The sequence below is a fragment of the Rhinoraja longicauda genome, chromosome 17, assembly GCF_053455715.1.
Source record: "Rhinoraja longicauda isolate Sanriku21f chromosome 17, sRhiLon1.1, whole genome shotgun sequence".
NCBI lineage: Eukaryota > Metazoa > Chordata > Chondrichthyes > Rajiformes > Arhynchobatidae > Rhinoraja > Rhinoraja longicauda.
The window spans coordinates 43,592,982-43,603,996 of record NC_135969.1 but is presented as its reverse complement, the minus strand read 5'-3'; the positions used below and the strand labels follow the sequence as shown (position 1 = coordinate 43,603,996).

The 11,015-nt window shown below is 46.2% G+C and overlaps 1 protein-coding gene across 2 annotated transcripts; it reads left to right on the top strand.

Annotated features, from left to right (window-relative positions):
* The first annotated feature begins 815 nt into the window (after positions 1-815).
* Positions 816-10,164, top strand: rpp14 (ribonuclease P/MRP 14 subunit). Of its 2 annotated transcripts, XM_078414588.1 has the most exons (5): positions 816-947; positions 1,048-1,138; positions 3,869-3,945; positions 6,318-6,396; positions 7,854-8,041. In XM_078414588.1, the coding sequence occupies exons 1-5, from the start codon at positions 856-858 to the stop codon at positions 7,908-7,910; spliced, it is 396 nt and encodes a 131-aa protein (XP_078270714.1). In that variant the 5' UTR covers positions 816-855; the 3' UTR covers positions 7,911-8,041. The 2 variants fall into 2 exon arrangements, with proteins under 2 accessions (XP_078270714.1, XP_078270713.1); XM_078414587.1 differs by lacking the exon at positions 3,869-3,945 and having other exon boundaries at positions 900-947; positions 7,854-10,164.
* Positions 10,165-11,015: the final 851 nt, after the last annotated feature.

Below are 11,015 nucleotides of genomic sequence, written 5' to 3'. Positions count from 1 at the left end.
CAAAATGCTGGAATAACTCAGCGGGACAGGCAGCATCTCTGGAGAGAAGGAATGGGTGGTGTTCCTCATCTCAGTTCTAAATGGCTTACCCCTTATTCTTAAATGTGGTCCCTGTTTCTGGACTACCCCAGCATCGGGAACATTTTTCCTGCATCTAGCCTGTCCAATCCCTTAAGAATTTAACATGTTTCTATAAGATCCCCTCTCATCCTTCTAAATTCCATTGAATACAAGCCCAGTCGCTGTATTCTTACATCATATGTCAGTCCCGCCATCCCGGGAATTAACCTGGTGAACCTACGCTACACTCCCTCAATTGCAAGAATGTCCTTCCTCAAATTAGGAGACCAAAACTGCACACAATACTCCAGGTGTGGTCTCCCCAGGGCACAGGTAGCATCTCTGGAGAACGTGGATAGGTGACGTTTTGTGTCGAGACCCCCCCTTCTTGTGTCTCCTTTAGTCCCCTTTTCTCGACTTTTTGCCTCCTTTTGGCCCATTTTTTCACACTTTCGCCTCCTTTAGTCCTGCGTCCTCGCCATTCCGCCTCATTTTTACCTCCTTCAGGCCCACCATGTTGTCCTCCTTGGCCCACCATGTTGTCCTCCTTGGCCCACCATGTTGTCCTCCTTGGCCCACCATGTTGTCCTCCTTGGCCCACCATGTTGTCCTCCTTGGCCCACCCCCAGCCCTGCCTTTATCCACCCATCGCTCCTCTCACCCGTCACTCAACGGCCCAGGTCCCACCCCCTCGGGGCGGTAACCGAACGCCCATTGGACAGCAGCAGACCGGCAGTGACGCCGTGGAGCCCGGCACCGGAAGTGGGGCCTACCGACCGCAGGCCCGGCCGGACGATGAGCCGCCCGGGCGTGGAGCGGGGGTGCTCCGCCGCTGAGCGGCTTGTTCACCGCAACCCCTCCCACTACCAGTACCTGAAGGTCGGCCTGTGAGTGAGAGAGAGAGAAGCCGCGCTCCGTCCCGTCCCCCCCCTCACGTCTCCCGGTCCCCCCCACCGCTGACTGGTTGTTTTGTGTGTAAACCCGCAGGGTGTGCGAGGCCCGCGGCCCCGGGCTCCGGCTCAGCGACGCCGCCTTCAAGCAGACGATCGTGGCCGCCCTCAGGGGCTTGCACGGCGAGGTAGGAGCGCAGCCCACGGCCAGCACAGAGCGGGGAGGGGGGGGGGGGGGAAAGACAGTCCCTTCGGCCCACACAGTCTACTAGCTATCACAGACCATTGGGCTAGTCCCCTTCGGCCCACAGAGTCCCTACTATAGACAATAGGTGCAGGAGTAGGCCATTCAGCCCTTCGAGCCAGCACCGCCATTCAATGCTATCATGGCTGATCACTCTCAATCAGTACCCCGTTCCTGCCTTCTCCCCATACCCCCTCACTCCGCTATCCTTAAGAGCTCTATCCAGCTCTCTCTTGAAAGCATCCAACGAACTGGCCTCCACTGCCTTCTGAGGCAGAGAATTCCACACCTTCACAACTCTCTGACTGAAAAAGTTCTTCCTCATCTCCGTTCTAAATGGCCTACCCCTTATTCTTAAACTGTGGCCCCTTGTTCTGGACTCCCCCAACATTGGGAACATGTTTCCTGCCTCTAATGTGTCCAATCCCCTAATTATCTTATATGTTTCAATAAGATCCCCCCTCATCCTTCTAAATTCCAGTGTATACAAGCCCAATCGCTCCAGCCTTTCAACATACGACAGTCCCGCCATTCCGGGAATTAACCTAGTGAACCTACGCTGCACGCCCTCCATAGCAAGAATATCCTTCCTCAAATTTGGAGACCAAAACTGCACACAGTACTCCAGGTGCGGTCTCACCAGGGCCCGGTACAACTGTAGAAGGACCTCTTTGCTCCTATACTCAACTCCTCTTGTTACGAAGGCCAACATTCCATTGGCTTTCTTCACTGCCTGCTGTACCTGCATGCTTCCTTTCATTGACTGATGCACTAGGACACCCAGATCTCGTTGAACTCCCCCTCCTCCTAACTTGACACCATTCAGATAATAATCTGCCTTTCTATTCTTACTTCCAAAGTGAATAACCTCACACTTATCTACATTAAACTGCATCTGCCATGTATCCTTGCCCACTCACACAACCTGTCCAAGTCACCCTGCAGCCTTATTGCATCTTCCTCACAATTCACACTACCCCCCAGCTTAGTATCATCTGCAAATTTGCTAATGGTACTTTTAATCCCTTCGTCTAAGTCATTAATGTATATCGTAAATAGCTGGGGTCCCAGCACCGAACCTTGCGGTACCCCACTGATCACTGCCTGCCATTCCGAAAGGGACCCATTTATCCCCACTCTTTGCTTTCTGTCTGTCAACCAATTTTCTATCCATGTCAGTACCCTACCCCCAATACCATGTGCCCTAATTTTGCCCACTAATCTCCTATGTGGGACCTTGTCGAAGGCTTTCTGAAAGTCGAGGTACACCACATCCACTGACTCTCCCCTGTCAATTTTCCTAGTTACATCCTCAAAAAATTCCAGTAGATTTGTCAAGCATGATTTCCCCTTCGTAAATCCATCCTGACTCGGAATGATCCCGTTACTGCACATGGGGCTAGCCCCTTCGTCCAATAGAGTCTCTACTCGCCACCTGTGCACATGGGGCTAGTCCCCTTCAGCCCATAGAGTCTATACTGGCCACCTCTGCACATGGGGCTAGTCCCCTTCGGCCCACAGAGTCTCTACTAGCCACCTTTGCACATGGGCCTAGTCCCCTTCGGCCCACACAGTCTCTACTAGCCACCTTTGCACATGGGGCTAGTCCCCTTCGGCCCACAGAGTCTCTACTAGCCACCTTTGCACATGGGCCTAGTCCCCTTCGGCCCACACAGTCTCTACTAGCCACCTTTGCACATGGGGCTAGTCCCCTTCGGCCCACAGAGTCTCTACTAGCCACCTTTGCACATGGGGCTAGTCCCCTTCGGCCCACAGAGTCTATACTAGCCAACTTTGCATATGGTACTAGCACTTTTGGCCCATATACTCTATACTAGCCGCCTCAGCACGTTGGGGATAGTCCCCATTTGGCCCAATGGGTCTTTACTAGCCACCACAGAACATCCATGCCGGCCCTCTAACTTAGAGTCATATAGTGTATGAAGGAACTGCAGACGCTGGTTTAAACCAAAGAAAAACACATAAAGTTGGAGTAACTCAGTGGGACAGGCAGCATACTCCAGAGATGCTGCGTGTCCTGCTGAGTTACTCCAGCTTTCTGTGTCTAGAGTCATGCAGCATGCAATCAGGCCCCTCGACCCACAGAGTCTATACTAGCCCCCACAATACAGTAGGCTAGTCTGCTTTGGCCATCAGTCCTCTAACGCAGAGTCATACAGGATGGAATCAGGCCCTTCAGCCCACAGAGTCTGCACCAGTCATCGCAAAACATCCATGTCAATCCTCTAACGTTGTCATACAGTGCAGGGCCAGGTCCTTCGGCCCACAGCGTCCATGCCAGCCCCTTTGGCATATTGGGCTAGTCCCATTTGGCCCATAGCCCTCTAACATAGAGTCATACAGTATGGAAATGGGCCCTTTGGCCCACAGACTCTGTGCTAGCCACCACAGCACATTCATGTTAGCCCTCTAACATAGAGTGATATGGCATGGAAAGTAGGGGTGGGGGGGGGGAATAAACTGGAGGCGAGAAAAGATCTTGCATTTACAATCTCTTTTTCTGTCTATTGCTTATTTATGTGGTTGTTGCACAGTTAGTGGTTACAGTGATCAATCGTTATGTAAACTTATCTTTAAAATGCATTGGAATCTGAAATAGAAATGGAAACCAGGTGCTTCAGGAATGATTGTGGTGTGAATGTTGATGTTGCAGATTGGAGCTGCCTTACCTGTTGACGTTCTAAAATTTGAAGAGCGATCATTAACGGCCATTCTGAGGGTACGAGGAAGGTGGGTACAATAGTGATCCTCAGAGACAGTTGCTGCTTTGAATACATTAATATCAGTACTGTAGTGCCCTTTTAAAATATCAACACAATCCTATCACGTGCATATGTAACACAAAACCGGTTTAGATTCCATAAGCAAATTGAATAGTCTGGCCTGTATAGGAAGGAACTGCAGATGCTGGCTCACACCGAAGATAGACACAAAATGCTGGAGTAACTCAGCAGGTCAGGCAGCATCTCTGGAGAAAAGCAATAGGTGACGTCTTAGATCGGACATTCCAACCCGAAACGTCACCTATTCCTTTCCTCCAGAGATGTTGCCTGACCCGCTGAGTTTTTCCAGCATTTTGAGTAGTCTGTCTGTAGCCTTTTCTATCAAAACAACACTTTATTCTGGAGGACTAATTGTTTTGTTTCTCCAATGGCAACTATCTTGTTAAACTTACTTTTGCCATCCTCAATTCCAACTACTTATGAGGGGTCCCTAGACTTTTGTTTAGATTGAGTGGATGGGTAAGTCTCCTATTTTGATCTGCTCCATTCCACACTGCTAAACCAGGTGTCAGGGGTTATGGGGAGAAGGCAGGAGAATGGGATTGAGAGGGAAAGATAGATCAGCCATGATTGAATGGTGGAGAAGACTTGATGGGACGAATGGCCTAATTCTGCTCCTATTACTTATGAACTTATGAATACAAGGCTTGCCCAGAACGTTCATCTAATGTATCTCTTATTTTTCCCACTTGGACACTCTGTGCTTTCTCTCTTTCCTCCATTGCACCTGATTTTCACCATCCTCATTCACGTGCACCGACATACAGTGAGAAGCCTTGTTTTGCATTCCATCCAGTCAGCTCAGATAATACCGTACATGAATATTGAATTGAATAAATTTTATTAGCCAAGTATGTATACATACAAGGAATTTGCCTTGGTGCTTTTCTCACACGGTGGCGCAGCGGTAGAGTTGCTGCCTTACAGCGAATGCAGCGCCGGAGACTCAGGTTCGATCCTGACTACGGGCGCTGTACTGTAAGGAGTTTGTACGTTCTCCCCGTGACCTGTGTGGGTTTTCTCCGAGATCTTCGGTTTCCTCCCACACTCCAAAGACGTACAGGTATGTAGGTTAATTGACTGGGTAAATGTAAAAATTGTCCCTAGTGTGTGTAGGATAGTGTTAATGTGTGGGGATCGCTGGGCGGTGCGGACTTGGAGGGCCGAAAAGGCCTGTTTCCGCGCTGTATCTGAAATATGAAAATAAAAAAATATGAAAATTAAGAATAAAACGTTACAATTTAAACGTGAAGAATGAAATAAAATACCAGGGCAAAAGGAGGCTATACATTTTTGGTTTTGAGAAGAGCTCAACAACCAAAGAGGTTGTTGAGTTGAATATAATCAAATCAAACTCAAGTACAATAGACAGCACTGGAATTTAGAAGGATGAGAGGAGATCTTATCGAAACGTATCAGATTATTAAGGGGTTGGACACGTTAGAGGCAGGAAACATGTTCCCAATGTTGGGGGAGTCCAGAACAAGGGGCCACAGTTTAAGAATAAGGGATAGGCCATTTAGAACCGAGATGAGGAAAAACTTTTTCAGTCAGAGAGTTGTGAATCTGTGGAATTCTCTGCCTCAGAGGCAGTGGAGGCCAATTCTCTGAATGCATTCAAGAGAGAGCTGGATAGAGCTCTTAAGGATAGCGGAGTCAGGGGGTATGGGGAGAAGGCAGGAACGGGGTACTGATTGAGAATGATCAGCCATGATCACATTGAATGGCGGTGCTGGCTCGAAGGGCCGAATGGCCTCCTCCTGCACCTATTGTCTAAAGGTAAGGATACCGAGTGTGGAGTATAGTTCTCAGAAATGTACATCTGAGGAACTGGCCTTTTGGCCCACAGTGAAAGGGAAAAGGTGTTAACATTTCACAGTGAAGATCCCTCAGAACACTGTCTGTTTTTCTTTTTGCATTTCCAGCAGCTGCATTTAAAAAAACCCCAATTCCTGTCCTTTGAAGTGTTCATTTTCTTCATTCATCTATTAGTTACCATCCCATTACTTATCTCTTCTGCTTCAGTGGTTTTCTCCTTTGCTTTAAAACCTTAATATTGCTAATAATTTTGGTTATACCTCCAAATACATTCTCTTCATTGATGTGCCATGCAATGGTTGATTTCATAGGTGCTTGTTAAAATAAGAAAATAACTGCAGATGCTGGTACAAATCGAAGGTATTTATTCACAAAATGCTGGAGTAACTCAGCAGGTCAGGCAGCATCTCGGGAGAGAAGGAATGGGTGATGTTTCGGGTCGAGACCCTTGTTAAAATGATCATTACAGTCTAAACTGCTGCAATGTGTGCTTGTTTACAGTGACCTGGTGAAGGTGTGGAGTGCATTGACCCTCGTGGTATCTTGTAAAGATAAGAAGTGTGCTTTCAGAGTCATTCAGGTATTGTATGTTTAAATGGTTAAAATCTAAGTTATTTACTTGCAGAAGACAATCCATAGGTAAATTGGCTAGAGTCTCACAACGTGGAAACTGGCCCTTCGGCCCAACTTGCCCACACAGACCAACATGCCCCAACATACACTAGTCCCACGTGCCTGCGTTTGGCCCATATCCCTCTAAAGCTTTCCTATCCATGTACCTGTCTAAATGTTTCTTAAACGTTGCGATGGTCCCTGCCTTAACTACCTCCACTGGCAGCTCGTTCCATACACCCCCCACCCTTTGTGTAAAAAAACACTACCATTTAGGTTCCTTTTAAATCTTTCCCCCCTCACCTTAAACTTATGTCCTCTGGTTGTCGATTCTCCCACCCTGGGCAACTTAGTTTTAATGTAACAGTTTTGCAGAACACAGAGTTAGCATTGAACATAAAATCATGACAAATTTTTTTCCTAGCATATGCCATTTTGAATTTAAAATTTCCTAGTTATTTCCTTTTCTAAGCCGTTGCTGAAAGTTTACAAAAATAATTTGCAAACATGAAAATGGAAGTGTGTGTTCGTTGTATTGGAAGTCACTGGGATGTAGTTGATCCAAGGCCCCTGTTGCTGCTGACACTAGTCCGAACACACACAGTGGTCTCATCTGGCCCACCTATGATCCCTTCATAGATTCTGCCTACTTTCAATTTTAAATTCAGAATGGCGCATGCAAGGGGAAAAAAAGTCACGATTTTAGAGCTAAAGTTCAATGTTCTGCAAAACAGTTCAATTAAAACTAGATTACCCAGGGTAGGGGAATCGAGAAACAGAGGACATTGGTTTAAGGTGAGGGGGAAAGATTTAATAGGAACCAGTCGGGTAACTGTCTCCGTTCAACAAATAATCTGCCAATGTTGCTGTGAAGTTATGCCATCTTACAAAAAGCTTTAGTATTGTTGTGTGATGGGCTGGTTTAATAGTTCGGCTAAGTCAGTAATTCCATCCAGCAATTCACTAAGGACTAGGTGTAAGTGAAACATTCATGAATTCAGTACAGATAGGCAGTGCATCTGATTGGAAAGAAAAATGAAATGTGTGTCAAGATGAATGCACTGATATAAAGTTAATGTTTATTTCTGTCCTCCCTGAAATTAATAATAAGGAAGTGCAAAGAAAGACACAAAATGCTGGAGTAACTCAGCATGTTAGACAGCATCTGTGGAGAACATGTCTCTGGAGAAGGGTCCCGACCCGAAAAGTCACCAATCCATGTTCTCCGGAGATGCTGCCTGGCCCGCTGAGTTACTCCAGCACTCTGTGGCTTTCTCCCTGAAACTAAGTTGTTGATTAAAATGTTGTCTTTTAAGGACGATGAACTAAGAAACTGATCTTTAATAGTTTATTTTACTTTGAAAATGCTGCCGACCATTGGGTTTGCACCAATGAATTAATTGCCTTTTTATTTCTCTTGTCTAGGTCTCCCCATTTCTTCTTGCACTAGCAGGCAACAGCAGAGAATTTCTCTTGGATTGAGAACTTTGATAAGTGATGTTCGAAGTAACTTCATCCATACTGAGTTGTAAGATTTTTGGAAGAATGTTTTCCAGTGGTCCAAGAATGATGTTTGGTGTATTCCGGAGAACATTGAACTTGGGCCAGTGGCATGCAGGTGGCACTGTGGTGCTGCAAGACAATTTTCTCAGGTCTGTGCATATTCAAGCTGGAGAGAAAGCTGAACTTACCAGAGTATTTACCCAGAATGACGTATTTGCATTTTCAGAATTAACAGGCGATACTAATCCACTTCACCTGAGCACGGATTATGCCCAAACCCACAGGTTTGAAAAGCCAGTTGTGCACGGCGCTTTGGTTGGTGGGTTAATATCTGCAGTTCTGGGAACCAAAATACCTGGCTGCATTCTTCTGTCACAAGAGCTGCGTTTCCTCACGCCTCTGCATCCAGGGGAAGAGGTCCTGGCCACCGTGGAGATCGTCAAAATAAAGAGGTCCATTGCCTGGATTGCAGTGTCGTGTATTATCAAAGAAAATAAGACAGTCATTTTGAAAGGGGAGGTCAGGGTAATGCTGCCGGAAGATAAAGGTGAAAATGTGTAATTCGACTGAAATCTGAGAGATTTGTGAACACTTTTCTTTGAATGCTATCATTGTATATTCTGTACAAGTTGTTAAAAACATGTGATGTGAAAATGGACAATTCGGGCACCTTGCATTTCACCTGGGGATTACGTTCTTGAAACGTAGCGGAGGTAATTCAAAAACGTGTGGATTCAACGTATACGTGACTACGCTGCCAGGTGTAAATTTGAGCGTGTTATTCCAATACTACGAGCATGGAAATCAAGCTTTGGTATTAAATCTTTTATAAATCCTGTGTTTAGTTTTGAGATACAGTGTGGAAACAGGCCCTTTGGCCCACAGTCCATGCCAACCGGCGAGCACCCTGTACACTAGCGCTATCTTACACTCTAGGGGCAATTTACAATTTTACCGAAGCCAATTAACATACAAACCAGAGCACCTGGGGGAAACCAACGGGGAGAACGTACAAACTCCATATAGACAGCACATGCAGTCAGGATCGAACCCGGGCCTCTGGCGTTATAAGGCAGCAACTCTACCCGCTGTGCCACATTGCCATATCTAGCCCATTATTTAACTGTCCCAGAGCTTTACAGGAAGTGTTAAAAGTTATTTTCTAAATATATTAATATATCAAACACTCCTACAAAAATTTTTTTGGCCCTTCTAGTTTTGAATTTCGTTATTTCATGTGTACAATGCAAGACTGCAATGCCCAATAAGATTTGGAAGGCTTTTTCAGCCCGAAATAGATGACATTACTCATTGTAATTATTTACCTTTACCTCCCCCCTCAACTCCATCCAAGGACCCAAAATTAAATGCTCCATTACTGATTGTAATGCATGAACTGGACACATGATGGCGGTAAGGATCATTAATGCTGGCTTACACGAAATATAAATGGAACAAAATGCAGCCTGGTGTGTTCATATGTTTGAACACTTAAATGATAGATGGCCATTCATTATCCCTGTGATTTCATGTAAGTATTTCTAAAGAGGAGAGACCAGTTTAATTTTTACTGCAACGTCTAATAGAGCTCATAGTCCATAGAGCTCAGAGGACCATCGGAACACAGCTACCAGCCTTGGAAGGCATCTACAACACACGATGCCTCAGAAAAGCCACCAGCATCCACAGAGACTCTTCACACCCCTGCAACGGTCTGTTCGAACTCCTTCCATCGGGCAGACGATACAAGGCCTTCTACGCCCGCACGTCCAGACTCGGGAACAGCTTCATCCCCAGGGCCATAGCTGCTATGAACCGGTCCTGCTGAGCCGGATGGTCACATGGCACAGTGAACCGGCACAGATCTACTTGCACTTTATTCTGTTTTAAAACTGTTCTAATTTGTTTTATTGGGTTGTTTAAATTAATACTGACTAGCTCATTCATTTATTGCATCGTATGGGAGGCGCATTCCCAATCTCGTTGTACCCCTGTACAATGACAATAAAGATGTATTGTATTGTAACAATCTTCTAGAAACAAGGAACTGCAGATGATGGTTTATATAAAAAAAGACAAAGTACCGGACTAACTCAGTGGGTCAGGTGGCATCTGGAGAACATGAACAGGTGTTTGGATCGGCTCCCTTGAGCTGATGTGGGCCGAGACCCTTTCTCAATTCATCACCTATCCAGGTTCTCCAGAGATGCTGCCTGACCATCTAGGTTATTCCAGGTAGACACAAAATGCTGGAGTAACTCAGCGGGACAGGCAGCATCTCTGGAGAGAAGGAATGGGTGACGTTTCAGGTCGAGACCCTACAGACCTGATCTTATTCCAGTTATTCCAGCACTTTGTGTCTTTTTTTAAAACATGTTTTTCTAGTTGCATTTTTACTGTAGCTAAACATTTAACCATCCTGGGTCATGACCAATATCAAAGGTTTGAATTTACCCTCTGGGGGTAGGTGAATGCTTGCACGCATTAAATATTGTGATCATTCCTGATATTGGGGTAGGGGAGAGGAATCAACGCAGGAGGTAATGATTTAGGGATGGGAATAATTTTACTCCATTATTACAGATGCCCTACCTATGATTAAATGGATAATAAGCTTTATTAGGACAATGTATCCAGGATATATCCTGAAGGAATTATGTTGGAGGTAATGCTGACAATAGGAAGGATTCAGAGACACAGGGAATTGCAGATGCTAGAATCTTAAACAAAACACAAAGTGCTGAGGGAACTCAGTGGGTCAGGTCATATCAGCTAACAGCACTGCTCGCCTCTTCTGCCTGCCTCCTGCCATGGTTCCTCTATCTCCCAACTCCAGCCCTCCCTCTCCCCTGCCTGGCTCCATCACCTGTTCCTGGTACACCAATTATCTCTTGCGTTCGTCTCACCTCTCAACAGGGTGGCACGGCAGCGCGGCGGTAGAGTTGCTGCCTTGCAGCGAATGCAGCGCCGGAGACCCGGGTTCCATCCCCACTACGGGTGCTGTCTGTACGGAGTTTGTACGTTCTCCCAGTGACCTGCGTGGGTTTTCTCCGGGATCTTTGGTTTCCACTCCAAAGACGTGCA

Bases quoted from the DNA above. Each gene is read 5' to 3' on its own strand.
- rpp14 (XM_078414587.1), top strand. From the start codon at position 7,926: ATGTTCGAAGTAACTTCATCCATACTGAGTTGTAAGATTTTTGGAAGA.